The sequence below is a fragment of the Bos taurus genome, chromosome 12, assembly GCF_002263795.3.
Source record: "Bos taurus isolate L1 Dominette 01449 registration number 42190680 breed Hereford chromosome 12, ARS-UCD2.0, whole genome shotgun sequence".
NCBI classification, from domain to species: Eukaryota; Metazoa; Chordata; class Mammalia; order Artiodactyla; family Bovidae; genus Bos; species Bos taurus.
Window position 1 is genome coordinate 17,895,584 of NC_037339.1, and position 15,657 is coordinate 17,911,240.

Sequence of the window (15,657 nt, forward strand, 5' to 3'; positions counted from 1 at the left end):
GAATAATCCTGTGTTGGGGAAATTGCTAAATAACGTGTGTGTGTGTATGTGTAATGTGCCTAAAATGAAGGTTTAATATGCATAATTTATAAGATGCCTCTTCAGTTCTTGCTGGGGGTTTATTCTATAATATTCAATATTTAAGTCCTGCTAACTTTCTAGAATTTTTTTAAAAATCCAAGTTCTGAGATAAGGGTTTTGGGTGAGAGGTTGTAGAGCTGTACAGATAAACACCAAATGAGCATGTACACAGCAGTTTCATTTGAGGTACACGTGGAACGCCATTTTCCAATCCACTGGTCCACCAACACTCAAAGAATCTAGGTATTCCTTGAGTCCTATTTTTCCATTTTGGTTTATTTTTTGTTGTGTTGTTTGTGTTGGTTTGTAAGTGAAAACCCCTCAAGGGAAGAGGTGCTAAGATTCTTGGGTTGTGAATGGCAGGGACCTTAAGGGCTTTAGGGCTCCAGTACTTAGATTTGGATGTGAAGGCTTCACACAGATGCCGCTTCAGCAGGTTAAGAAGCAGATTCCTCAGTCTGCCTTCTAACAGCACCCGAGTGATTTTCATACGCTTGGCTTGTGGCCACACTTGAGAAATACCACTTTCGAGATAAAGTGTAACTAGTTGTTGTCCTCTGCACAAATCTAACATCCGTAATATGGGCTGCTGTTTTTTTTGTAAACAAAATATATATAGTGTGCCCTTTTTTTTTAAAAAAGATAAGAGTCTATACCAGGAAAAAGAGTAAACGATGCAGTACTGTCTAAAACTGAAAAATCAAAATGTAGTTAACCACCAGAAAAAAAAGTGATTCTAGGAGCTGCAGTAAGAGGGAAGGTGAAGCCTGAGAGTGTTTTCCATTCTAAAACACTTCTTATAATTTATGTTTGTTATGACATTTCTAAGTTGTCAGAAAAAAAACCTACTTCATTTTATTTCTTCTAAGAACGGCAGTCTATGCCTTTGAGAAACCTACCAAAGTTGGGATTACCAGTTCAGATTGGGTACATCATCATATTTGATATCATATATGAACATATATGATACTGCATCATATTTGTTCATCTTCCAGATTCTAAAGTATGTACAAAATGCAACTGGATTTACAGAAATATCTCACCTACACTGAAAGTACATTTAAAAATTTTTTAAAACATACAAGAATACAAACAAAAATAAGTTTATTTACAAAAAAATACAATAATTACAAACAGTATAAATTGAGATGATTTCTCCTCTTCCTGTGACAGAAAGTTAAATAGCCTTTACTTTCAAATGAAGGTTTCTGTTATATAATGCAGTGATCTGCTGCTCTTACTTATGCTTTTCTAAATAATTCCAGCCCTGTTAGTGATATGTACATGGGTCGTTTCCCTCAAATCTTACTTCCAGTACTGTGCACAAGTCCAACACAACTGGAACAGAATAAGGTAAGACAGCATTGAACTGAAAAAGCTTCACCCCAACAGTACAGTGTGATTCTTCTTTAAGTATTAACCTAGTGGTTTAGAACTGAAACATAATTTTTGGCTTAAAAAGAAAGTCCACTATGATTTTTAATGGGCAGAACAATTCTACTACAGCCAACATCACCTGGCTAGCTTTCCACTTTTGCCATTTAAGAAACAGATTTCTATAGTATTCAATTCTGTATGCTCTTTGTCTTACGGTCTCTAATCAGAGTCACTGCTGCTGCTTGAGGAGTCCGTTGACATAACCTCTACATCATCCTCGTTTTCTTTGTTGTGCCCTGGAGGTTCCAACAGAAAGTCATGACTGTGGTTTGGTGGTAACATGTTCATCGCCATGTCATTTGACTGCCATGGATACTGTGGAGCAAGGACATCTGGACAAAAAGACGCACACATGAGAACATTTCTACTAACGATTCATTCACTTCTTCTTCTTTCCTTCATGCAAATACTTTGAAAATTTTTTTAAAGGTTAGAAATCAAAATATACATTTGGCCAAATTAATGATCAAACTTATCAAGGAAAAATGTGATGTTTTAAAAAGTAACTAGAATCTATGATTTATTTTTTTAAATCATACTTTCCTACACTCACTATTCAAGACAGTCACAATTTCAAATCAAATGTCTCCTCTCTATATATATATAATGCACGTATATTAACAATATGTAACAGGTCATGTATAGTACTTTCTATACATTCTCTCTATATACACATTATAAATAGCTAATGTGTACTATACTAAGTATTGCAGTTTAGGCTGCCTCTAAGCCTCCACTCTTGTCCCTGAACCCTAAACACGGTTCTCCGCCAGCAGCTACAGTGTTCGGCTCTGCCCGTAGAGGGCGCTGCAGGGACTCCACAGGTGGTGGTGGTGGTGGTGTCACCAAGTCGTGTGCCCAACTCTTGAGACCCCATGGACTGTAGGCTACCATGCTCCTCCGTCCATGGGATTCTCCAGGCAAGAATACTGGAGCAGGTTGCCACTTCCTTCTCCAGAGCACTTCCCAACCCAGGGATCAAACCCAGGTCTCCTGCATTGCAGGCAGACTCTACTGACTAAGCTAGGAGGGAAGCCCACAAGAGGAAAAGGCTTCTTCCCCTACTGGGCCTGCACTCCCTCCTGTGGTGCCTGGTTGATGTGCAGGATGTCAGCGGCATCCCAGCTGGATGGGCTGGTGTAGTTTCAGTCTTCTGCTGGGACTGTACTGACACATGGTACAATCACAATGAGAAAAATGAGGTGATACTAAGGGAATCTAAGGCACAGTGAACTCCCAGTTTGTCTTAGTTAACAGTGTTCACAAAAGCATTTTTAGTAACACAGGGACAGCCTGACAACAAAACATTAAACACTGAAAAAGCATTATCTAGAGTACATTTTTAGCAATGTAAAAAATACAGGGTGGGGCTTCCCAGTGGCTAGGACTCTGCCTGCCAATGCCAGTAACGAGGGTTCAATCCCCGGTCCAGGAACTGGGATTCCACAGCGGGGCAGCTGGGCCCGTGCAGCCCAACTACTGAGGCTGCTCTGTGCTCTGCAACGAGAGAAGCCACCTCAATGAGAAGCCAGCTTGCCGTTAACTAAAGACAGCCCACGAACCACGACAAAGACCCAGTGGAGCTGAATAAATTTAGAATAGGTATTTTAAAAAATACACGGAAAATCATGAGATATGTAAAATATTAAGTGACTGCCCAAAAAATTTTTTCCTTTCTTATGCCTTTTAGAAAACTTTTAAAAAGTTCTACCAGATGAAAACAAGTAGACTTCTACGTGAAACCAGAGGGGGTCTGAAGCTCAGAATGAGCTCTCATAAAAAACATACTCTATTTAGTTAGTAAAAAGTCCATTAGAAGCTTTGTTATTCACTTAGTTAATTTGGGGGTTTTTAACAAGTATGTTCATGTGGTATCCTTTAAACTGAATACTTCTTACTCTGTTTATAAAGTATGGTTCATTAAAAAAAAAAAAACCATGTCTGGAGCTTAAGTTAATGAGAGGCCTAATGCCTGAGGAAAATGGCACAATATCACCTTATTCTAATTTCTTGGGGCTTCCCTTGTGGCTCAGCTGGTAAAGAATCCACCTGCAATGCGGGAGACCTGGGTTCAATCCCTGAGTTGGGAAGATCCCCTGGAGAAGGGCAAGACTACCCACTCCAGTATTCTCACCTGGAGAATTCCATGGACTCTCTAGTCCATGGGTCGCAAAGAGTCAGACATGACTGAGTGACTTTCACATCACATTCTAATTTCATAGCCTCCATCTAGAACGGTCTTAAAGGACAGGAAGCAGAGAGCAGCATAAACTGGTAGTTAACTAACTCTAGCAACTAAAATCGGAGAAGGCAATGGCACCCCACTCCAGTACTCTTGCCTGGAAAATCCCATGGATGGAAAAGCCTGGTAGGCTGCAGTCCATGGGGTCCCTAAGAGTCGGACACGACTGAGCGACTTCACTTTCACTTCTCACTTTCATGCATTGGAGAAGGCAATGGCAACCCACTCCAGTGTTCTTGCCTAGAGAATCCCAGGGACGGGGGAGCCTCTTGGGCTGCCGTCTATGGGGTCGCACAGAGTCGGACACGACTGAAGTGACTTAGCAGCAGAAGCAGCAACTAAAATAAGATGGGTCCAGACCCTCAAACTTGTTCAACAGCCAGGTCTTTGTCTTCATCATCATCTCTGAAAAAAAGCCTTCATCTCAAAGTACTGTTCTGATTAACACATACCTGGCAGTCTGCCTGCTGCAAGTGCGTCCCCTGGGAGATGACCGTTTACTCCATTAGTGGAAGGATTGTTCATCTGACCCAGTAATCCACTTCTCATCTCCAAATCAGTTGGGTATGGTCTCCGTGGGTCCCCTAAAAAATACAGCCTGCTTTTAATTCAATCACATATGGAAATATGCTTAAATACCTTCTTTGAAATATTGATTTTCCTTGGTTCACTTTGAAAAACTCAAGCCACATTTTAAATTTTGGAATATTAAAGTCATCGTATCAATTGCTATTAAGAACATGTTAAAATTTTAATTACATGTATTTTTATATCTTTAGATCTTCACAATAACACTATATGAAAATTGTCATTTCAGCAACCATTCCAAATGACAAAATTATAATCCTGATTCCTCTAAATTAAAACCTTTTCCTAATAACCTTTTTGTCATGTCATTTAAAGACTAATTCCTGGGGACTTCCCTGGTAGTGCACTGATTAAGACTCAGCTTTCACTGCAGGGGCCTCAGGTTCCATCCCTGGTCAGGGAAGTAAGAGCCCACATGCCACACAGTACGGCAAAAAAGACCAATTCCTATAACTTTCGGGCAGAGAATCAGAAGCCAATGATGTTCATTTCCAAACATGAAAGCACACTGTTTAGTTCTGGGCTGATGAAAAGTTGGCCAGATGTGAACCAATACTGGGGTATTTTCTCACCAACTCTAAATTATTTACCCTCCAAAACTGCAGCCACCCTTAATGTTTCAAGCTGTGGCAAAACACCACTGTCAGGAGTGACTAAAAATAACTACTCCCATCCTCCCAAAAGGCTGGAGCTCTACGCGAGGTCCCTGGCTGTCAATACACGTTGCAGTTTCTCTCTCCTGTTCCTTAGTTACTCCAGCTTTCTGCAGCCTGTGCACCTGCTGCCTGGTGTCCAGTGCTTCATCTTTATACCCTAAGAGGTGGGATTGTCTCTCAGGCTGGAGCCCTTGTGGAAATCCCTCGAAAAAGTTGGCTTCTGGCCAGCCAGGGTTTTCCAGGTATACAAATACAGCTTTAGAATCATCACATATTACCTTGTATTTTAAAATATATACATTCTATATTTAAATCTTTTTTCCTATTTTATGTATAGCTACCTAAGAATTTTCACAACCACCATGTATCTAGTAAAAAGAAAATCATTTTTACCTGGGACCCAGGTCAGTGGGGCGCACACAGCATTACTTGCACTAATCCTATGTGCATACTTAATTATTTCTTCAGAGGAAATAGCACCTAAGAGAGTCAAGAGGAGTTTTAACACTTCAGCCTACTAACATACAAGTTTGTCAGTGCATATGTCACAGTTACACTTCATATTTATTTAATACACTTAATTACACTTAATACATACACTTCATTTTTTATATTCATAAAAAAAGTGCACGTAAGTAGTAATATGTATAGCATGGCCTAGTTTTACTATTATTATTGTCACATATGTATTACACATCTAAGAAAAATCTCGAACACACATCAAACATTAACAGCAGTTAATCTAAAATAGGAAAAGAGGGAATTTAGATGTAAATCATACCTACAAATCATGAAAAGCAAATAGCCAAGGTTTTCATTACAATTCTGACTTTTAGTATCCAAACTAAAAGATCCAAAATGGAAGCCTTTTAAAGAGAAAAGCAAGACAGGACGAGAAGGCAGGCTGAGCGTCTCCCAGCACCACCAAATGGGCACACCTCAAAGCCTTACTCAGTTCTGACTTCATGGTGCTCTAGTCCTATTCGAATTGTCCACTGCATGCTCTCTCATCCTCCATCCCATCTTTCAAGGTCCACCTCAAATCACATTGTTTCCAGCCCATATTCTGTTCTCCCAACAATGTAAAAAACCCACTGTCTTTATTACACATTTAAGTAATAGCCATACTTCTTTATCTCATTTTGTAACCTGAAAAAGGACGTGACACCTCCCTAACAACGTCCAGCACAGGGCTGTAACATAGCAGACACTTCACAATGGAAATTCATTGGAAACTTTTTAACAGCATGACATGACTACCATTAATACTCTCATCAGTTTCTTGAATGGAGAAGGCAATGGGACCCCACTCCAGTACTCTTGCCTGGAAAATCCCATGGACAGAGGGGCCTGGTGGGCTGCAGTCCATGGGGTCGCTAGGAGTCGGACACAATTGAGCTTTTGACTTCACTTTCACTTTTCACTTTCATGCATCGGAGAAGGAAATGGCAACCCACTCCAGTGTTCTTGCCTGGAGAATCCCAGGGATGGGGGAGCCTGGTGGGCTGCCGTCTATGGGGTCGCACAGAGTTGGACACAACTGAAGTGACTTAGCAGCAGCAGTTTCTTGAAACCAAAACTTGAGTCTTTCAGAAAGTCATTTAATGTCCCCACATTACTAACCTTTCCTTGCTTTTTCTATTGACTTGAGTTTTTCTTTTGCTTGGTAAACAGCTGTTGCCTAATTTAAACAACATTTTAAAAAGAAATACAGATTATTCAGAACTATACCAAGTCCAGTTTTTGGCCTAATTCACAAAATCATTTATCCCATAGAAACAATATATAAAACTTGGAAATCCCCACAATTTATTTGTAATATTCTGAAATACCACTTGGGTATCATTTACATCAGCTATAATCAATGAGAAAAATACCATATTTATGTATTTATGAATTAGCCTCCATTCACAAATTAATTGTTGGAAACAAAACATATATTGGATTGTTCGCTACCATTTTTGCTTTATGTCTTCTATCATAAGAATGCAGAAAACAGACCAGGTACTACTCCCAAAACAATCCTTACATCTGGTTCAAGGATAAAACACCAAAACTATTTTTTTTCTAGTTTACAAGGTAAGTTTGTAGGTTGAGAGTGTCACTCATTTATACATTATCAATGCACAATGACTCTTATAATGAGCTCTTCCACATACCCCCCTGGGCACAGACAAACTCAGGGTAAAACGAGGCTGACCCTAGCGTGTGCATCCTTAGCCAGAACACAGCGGGTAAAAGCAGGCAGGCAGAGAGATCTAGGTTTAAGTTCCGTCTCTCTACTTTTACTCTCTTGGGCAAGATAGGTATTCATTTAAAATCATGGTTTCATCTGTAAAAATAGAAAAATGGTACTGACCTCATAAAACTGTTAAGATTAAGCTAATACACTAGTGTACCAGGGGGCACTAGTAAAACTGTCAGTTGCCATTGTCTAACTCACAAGATTTATTCTTTTTCTAGCCCTCATGTTCACTGTCTTTAGAGAAGAGCCTGCAAAGTCTGGTCCGAATGAGAATCAAACTCAGCTCTTCCTGCAATACCACCACATAACAATTACGTAGGTCAGCACTGAGAGAAATAACTGAACAAATAAATTGTCTCTTTGAAATAGTAGAACAAGAAAAACTAAGAGTCCTCGACATATCCAAATCCCACCTCATTTAAGATGGAAGATGACATAAATTAATGTAAATTTTAATCAATTTATAAAATTGGTATATATTTTTACTGATTGCAAAATTTCTAAAACTGAAGATTTAGACTATTAATAAATGAAACTTATATGAGGATAGGATAAAAGTAAAATGTCATACTTCGGTGAATTCAATCACGTGAAATCTTTAAATAATGAAAATATGGTTCTAAAGAAATGCAGAGTATCTGAAAATAATTAAAAAGTGAATGACATGGTCTTTCATCTAATGAAAGTGACAAGTTTGGTTAGATTTTAGACTGGAGATTCAAGTTTTCTGCCACTTCAAAATTCTGAAAATAGGTTTATTTTTTGTAAATAGAGTAAATAATAGCCCTTTTTACATTAAGAACCAGCCTCTATCAGCTTACCAGTATCTGTTCTGCTTCCTTTAGCTGTTTTTGTAGTTGCTGAATATCACTGTCTCTCTTTTCTACTTCTTTTTCTAAAACTTGCATTTCATGATGGATTTTTCCCTGATTAAGTGCCAATTTCATTAGTTCCTGAAATTCCCCATCTCTGTGAATTAACAACTCCAGGACCTGTGAGATAATAGTTGGTTAAAACAGACAAGAGAATACTGAAGAACTACATTTCCAATGAAACCAGCCACACGTGAACTGGCAAGTCCTCAAAATCTTAACACCTTCAAAGTATTATTTTCTAATCATTATTAGAAATAAAAATAGCGTATCTATGATTATTTTAGAAAGATTAATCAAGATTTTCTACTTTTTCTAATTATATGCTATTCTTTCATACAAAAGAAATCTTTCAGAACTAGCAATATGCCAAAATGAGCAGGCTTATTCATTTCTCAGGGAAGGCAAAATTTGAGATGATTTTAGTTGACAGCCCTGGCAACCCACTCCAGTAATCTTGCCTGGAAAATCCCATGGACAGAGGAGCCTGGCAGGTTGTCCATGGGGTTGCAAGAGTCAGACACGACTGAGCAACTAAGCATGTATGTATGTTAGCTGACACCGGGAACTGAACAGACATTTCTCCAAAGATACACAAATGAACAAAACCAGAAGCAAAGGCACCCAATATCACTAATCATCAGGGAAATGCAAATCAAAATCACAACTGGATATTGCCTTGCACCAGCTAGGTGGTATCGTCAGAAAGACAAACGATAACAAGAGTTGGCAAGAATGTGGAGAAAGAGGAACCCTTAGTACACTGTTGGCAGCGATCTAAATTAGTGCAACTACTGCGGAAAACATTCCACTAAGTGTGGAGGACACTTAAAAAGTTAAAAAAAAAAAAAGAACCACCATATGATCCAGCAATTGTTTCCGGGTATTTATCCAAAAGCAATGAAATCACTACTTGCAAAAAGATATTTGCACTCGTATGTTCACTGCAGCATTATTCACAATAGCCAATACATGGAAGTAATCTAAGTGTCCATGAATGGATGAATGGAAAAAGAAAATGTGATGTAGATCTATACACATGCACATACACACAAAGGAGTATCATTCATCCACAAAAAGGAAATCCTGGCATTTGGAATAACATGCATGGACCTTATAGAACATCACATTAAAGGAAGTAAAGTCAGACAGAAAGACATTGTATGATCTCAGTTACCCGAGGAATGTAAAAAAGCCAACACACAAGAAAAGAGCTCAGGTTGGTGGCTGCCAGAGGGAAGGGAGTCAAATGGGTGAAGGTGGTCAAAAGGTACAAACTTCCAGCTGTCAGACAAGTGAATTCTGGAACTGTAACGTACAGCATGGTGACTGTAAGTAAGAACACAGTACTGAAATCTGAAAGTTGCAAAGAGTACATCTCAGCAACATGAAGTTCTTAAAAATGTGCAGAATGCAACAGACATTTTTCCAAACACATACAAATTGCCAACAGGTACATGAAAAGGTGCCACCTCCACCTTCCTTGCAATTTTCTTAAATGGTCTTATCATAAAAAAGACTTCCTTGGAAATCCAGTGATTAAGACTCTGTACTTCCACTGTAGAAGGTGCAGGCTGGATCCCTGGTCAGGGAACTAAGATCTCACATGTTAACTAAACTTATAATGGTAACTTTGCAATGTGCACATATATCAAATCATAATGATATACATATTAAGCTAATCCAGTTTAATGTATTAAATATATTTGTATCAAATATATTATTTAACATATTAAATATATATAATTAAATATATTAAATAATGTATTAAATATCACATAATTATATGTCAACTATATCTCAATTACATCTCACCTAAATGATGCAAAAAAATCCATTTAAAAACTGCAATTAATAATTTAATAGTCTGATCTTCCTGTTCTCACACAAAGTAAACATAAACAGGAAACTGAGGAAATGACGCAGGTTTTTTGTTTTTAATTCAAAAAGAAACCACTTACCTGGTTCTCCTCTCCAGACTGTAGCAACTTTTGGTTTCTTGAAATTGCCAGCATTTCTATAAGTTCTCTATAAAACAAAAACAAAGTCTGCAAAGTAAACACAACAGAGGCTCTCTTATCTGACCTCCACCCAGCCGATGTGCGGGACTGATGGTCCTCACAGCAAGCAGACTCAGAGCTCCTGCCCCACAGGCCCTCTGACTGGACTTCAGCTCTCACCAGCACAGCGCATTCTCACCAAGACTCAGCTGTGCTCATTACCAGCCCCATTTATTCAAGTTTTACTATTACTATAATTATATAAATCAATATGGAGTAGATAAACACAAATCAAGTATGACTGTGAACAGGCAGAACTGTTTCCATAAAAACCTAAGCTGGGAAATACTCAACAGAGGTGTTACAAAGGAAAACTGTATCGAACCAAGAGAAGTCAAGTCATAAAAACTCAGCAAGAGCCTGCCCTAAGACTGCCTGATGAGTGGCCAAGGGCTCATTTCACTTTAAAGAAACTGAAGGAGAAAACGCAGATGATGAATTGCGGGTGGTTTATGCAAGAAAAACTCCTGCTCCATCAGGGGTCTACAAAACCAGCGCATCTGTGGTTTAGGTAAGTAGCTATTTTAGGAAGACAGCCACGCCTCTTCATTTATATATTGCCAAAAGTTGCTTCCCATGACAAAGGCAGAACAGAGTAGTTGTGACGGAGAACTTCTGGCCTGCACATTTTTTAATTAACCAAACAGGTATCAGCTAAGAGGGATTCTTACACATAATAAATCATACATTTCTAGAATGCTTCTCTGTTAAATATGTTAACTTTCCTATATGAAAAATAGTAGAATGATTGGGAGGAAATGTGCAGCAGGCATTTTCTATTTATACATTAATTTCAAAATCGATGACAGATGGGACAATTCAGGAAAGGACAGCTTCACAATTAGCCGCCTGACACTACTGGTCAGTCCGGTTTGCACCTTTTCATCTTCATTTTCCATTTTACCTTCATATTCCCACCATCCACCTTCCTCTCACTAGCCTCAGGCTATTTAGTGGATGGTACCGACTGGACTCAGTATTTCCCACTACTACCTCCCTCCCATACACTACTACGTATGAATTAATTAAAGCTAATTAATGAGAAAAGTGGATAAAGGGGTGAAAAGTTCATACATTCAAATATTTCCTGAGTGCCTATTATGGGTCAGGCACTTTCTAGATGATCTGAGTTATAAAAATGAATTAAAGTCTAATGCAGAAGTCAAGAAAATATATAAAACCAGAGTTGACAAGGATTAGGAAGAAAATTAAGCAGAGTGTTACAGCAGAAAGTGTCAGGGAGGTAGTCTGGCTACTTACACTGTGTGGTCAGGGGAGGTTTCTCTACAGGGTTATCTTTGGAGTAAAGCATGAACTAAACAAGAGAAGCCGGCCAGCAGATGTGGGAGGAAAGAATGCTTGTCAAAGACACAGCCAGTGCATCATCGCACAGACGGGCTTGAGGAAGCACACCGGAGGCGCCAGGGAGGGCACAGAGCAAGGACGCGAGGGCTGCACCGCGTGGGGCAGGAGCCCCAGCCCGGGGAGAACGCCGAGGTCATCACAAAACGGAAAGTAAAATGCACAGATGTGTAGTGCCCTCTAGTCATCCCGAAACCATACCCCTCTCCTTCCCCACCCTGTCCCTGGAAAACTCTTCCACGAAACAGGCCCCTGGTCCCGCAGAGGTTGGCGCCTGCTCGTGCAGGGCCTTGTCGGTCAGGTTAAAGGATCAGTATTTCACTCCAAGTGCAAAGACAAGTTACTAAATTGTTTTAAACAGGAAAAGGACAGGACCTGATTCATGTTTTTAGACAATTACTGAGCTATCTGGAGACAAGACTGTAAGAAAGCTAGAGTGCGAATCAGGTCAGGTGGTCTTTGTAGGAGCTCAGGCAAAAGAATGACACTGGCTTTGACTAGGTCCTGGGCATGAGGATTTAGTCATGGAAATGGGGAAACCTGGACAGATTTAGGGTACATTTTGGAGGCAGAGCTGACAGGACTTGCTAAGATGACCAACTATTTTAGCCCATTTCTGTACCCCTTAATGAGATGAAGAGTTGGGAACCCCTGCCCTAAATGCAAGCTGGCCGCTGGGGGTGGCGGTGGGGAGCATGGTGTGAGATGCTGAGAAAGGAAGTACACAGGGCTGACCAAGAACTCAGGCACAGACATCAGGGCGTGGATTCAAGTCCTCTACTCCTTTCTTCTTGTGCGACCTGGAAAAGATGTTGGGATTGTCTATACGGTGGATCCCTCATCAGCCAAATGTAAGTAATCACAGCGCTACCATAGAGAGTGATTTTAAGGAGGTGATGTCCGTATGTATCTGAAGGACTTAAAACCCTGGCACCCTTCTACACTGTTGGCTGGAATGTAAATCGATATAACCACTATGGAGAACAGTATCGAAGCCCCTTAAAAACTAAAAGGGGATTTCCCTGGTGGTCTAGTCTGCCTGCCAATGCAGAGGACGGATCTGATCCCTAGTCAGGGAACTAGGATCCTACATGTGTGTGTTAGTAGCTCAGTTGTATCCGACTCTTTGCGAACCCAGGGACTGTAGCCCACTAGGCTCCTCTGTCCATGGAATTCTCCAGGCAAGAATGCTGGAGTGGGTTGCCATTCCCTTCTGCAGGGGATCTTCCCAACCCAGGGATCAAACCCAGGTGTCCCACACTGCAGGCTGCATTATGCCAAAATAAATTTTCATCAGGAGTCAAAATAACCAGAGAGAATGTAGGGTGGGAAGCTGTAACCAATGGCGTTGGACTGGAATTGTTATAATAAATCATAGATAGCCATTTCAAGACCTTGGAGCCATACATGACTCCCTAAAGCTAAAAACAGGCCCTTGAAGGAAGAAAACATGATTAAAAATTAGAACTATGCATCCATATACACCTGAAATATGTAACAAGTATGCCAGTTCTATTTGATACAAATTATTTGGGTTTCCCTGGTGGCTCCAATGGTAAAAAATCTGCCTGCATTGCAGGAGACCGGGTTTCAATCCCTGGGTCAGAAAGATCCAAATTAATAGGAATCAGAATTTGGAGGCAAATTATTATAGCCCTTAGTTGAAATACTAACACATTCCTGATACTACATCTTAACCAAATTCCAATTGAATAATCCATGACGAATAGTATACTGGAAATAGTAGTGAACTGCGAGTACAGGACACCACAGTTCTCATCTCAACTCAGCCACTAACTAGTCACACATCCTGAACCAGGATCATAGTAAATACCCAGCAAATGGGATGTTAAATCCAGGAACCTAACTTCTTTGAATCTCTAGTTCATTTGTAATAGAGATCACTGGATTAAAAGATCCTACATGTCACAGGGCAACTAAAACCATGTACCACCTACTGAGCCCATAAGCACAGAACTCACCATGCTTTGCACACGAAACCACAGCAATTTGAAGCCTGTGACCCACAGCTAGAGAGTGATCCCCGCTCACCATAACTATTAATACAAATAAGTAAGTTAATTTTTTAATAAAACTAAAACTACCATGTGATGCAGCAATCCCACTCCTGGGCATATATCCAGAGAAAACTGTAATTCAAAAAGATACATGCACCCCAGTGTTCGCTGCAGCACTATTTACAACTGCCAAGGAAATGGAAGCAACCTGTCCACTGACAGAGGAATGGATAAAGATGTGATACACATACACAACTGAATATTACTCAGCCATAAAACAGAATGAAATAATGCCATTTACAGCAACAAGGATGGAACAAGGCATTATCATACTCAGGTGGACAGAAAAAGGTAAGTATCATATGATATCCCCTATATGTGGAATCTAAAAAAATGAAACAAATGAACTCATTTACAAAACAAAAACAGACTCAGAAAACAAATTTAGGGTTACTAAAGGGGGAAAGTGGGAAGGAGGAGGGATAAATCAGGAGGTTGGGATTAGCATATACACACTGCTCCATATAAAACAAATCAACAAGGATCTACTGTATAGAATAGGGGGCTCTACTCAATACTCTGTAATAACCTATATGGGAAAAGAATCTGAAAAAGAACAGATATGTAATAGATAAAAAAAAATCTTGGTATTCTTCTAAAAGTTACATCATTAAAGACACGTTGCCTGTAAGCTTAAATTATACAAAATGTCTCATCTTGGGGAAGCCTGCCTCCCAGGTTATGAGCATTAAGCTAAAATACCTTGTTTAACTCACAGGAAACATCCTGACCGGCGGCCCACCCTTGAAGGACTGCAGGAAGAAATTAACAATTCCCCTCCGGAAACTGTGGGAAACATTTGATTTGCCTCCCCTCCTAGTATAAAAGAAGACGGAATTCTAACTGAGACAGGTGGCTCTTTAGGGCACAACTCTACCATCTCGGTTTGCTGGCTTTCTGAATAAAGTCGCTATTCCCCTGCCCCAACAATTCATCTCTCTATTGGCCTGTCATAAAGCAAACAGTAGGAGCTAAGACTGGATAACTGATATATACACACACACACACACACAACTGAATCACTCTGCTGTACACGTGTGTGTGACTGTGTGTGTGTTTGTTGCTTAGTCGTGTCCGACTCTTTGCAACCCCATAGACTGTAGCCCACCAGGCCCCTCTGTCCATGGGACTCTCTAGGCAAGAACACTGGAGTGGGTTGCCATTTCCTTCTCCAAAAGGAACTATAGAAAGAAAGTGAAGTCGCCCAGTTGTGTCCGAATCTTTGTGACCCCATGGACTGTAGCCTACCAGGCTCCTCCATCTATGGAATTTTCCAGGGAAGAGTACTGGAATGGGTTGCCAGTTCCTTCTCCACTGTACACCTTAAACACAAGATCTGACTACACCGAGGACAGGCCTTAGGGAGGCTCCGCGCCACAATCACTGTTGACACAGACGTTCCTCTGGGTCAGTGGTCTCTCGCCAATTACACCAAGCTCCTCCTCGTAGTACTCCTGGGGACCGTTTCCCAGCGCGCAGCACCCACGGGAGTTCCTTATACGTCTGTCGAGTGTCGGTGGACGAAGGGACCCACACCCGGCGACCTCTGACGTCCGCTAAGATTCCCATATTCTGGAGATCAGGGTCACTATCAGTATTAAGATGGACGTGAGTCTGAGCAAGCTCCAGGAGATGGTGAAGGACGGGGAAGCCCGGCCTGCTGCAGTCCATGGGGCTGCAAAGAGTCGAACACGACTGAGCGACTGAGCAACAACAAAGAGGGCTCTTGACCCCGAGTCCCTGAGGGTTGCAGACCCACTTCCACCGCGCTCGGGCACTGTCCCTCGGGGCGCGGCCCTCCCCTTCGAGCCCCGGGGAACCAGCCCAAGGCAGGCCGGTGGTCCCGACTCAGTCCTTCCGGCCCAGCCGCAGCAATGGCCTGGGGCCGACGGCCTCACCTCGACAAGACCTCCAGATCTTCCAGCGCTGACAGCAGCCGCTCTCGCGTGCTGTTACCGCCAGCCGCTCCTAAGCCGCCGCCCGGCCGCTCCTTCTCCTTCTCGCCGCTCGACGCCGCCGCCATGGTGCCCACAGGC

At 41.1% G+C, this 15,657-nt stretch overlaps 1 protein-coding gene across 5 annotated transcripts in view; it reads right to left on the minus strand.

Annotated features, from left to right (window-relative positions):
• Positions 1 to 1,168: 1,168 nt before the first annotated feature.
• The window catches only part of MED4 (mediator complex subunit 4), a 45,630-nt gene continuing 31,141 nt past the window's right edge, over positions 1,169 to 15,657 (minus strand). For 4 of the 5 annotated variants that reach the window (XM_059892032.1, XM_059892033.1, XM_024999861.2 and 1 more), the window contains 6 exons: positions 10,083 to 10,149; positions 8,071 to 8,241; positions 6,628 to 6,685; positions 5,398 to 5,484; positions 4,213 to 4,344; positions 1,169 to 1,850 (listed from right to left, as the gene is read on the minus strand). In XM_059892032.1, the coding sequence (XP_059748015.1) occupies positions 1,678 to 1,850; positions 4,213 to 4,344; positions 5,398 to 5,484; positions 6,628 to 6,685; positions 8,071 to 8,241; positions 10,083 to 10,149 (688 nt within the window). In that variant the 3' untranslated portion in view covers positions 1,169 to 1,677. 5 annotated transcript variants of the gene reach the window in all.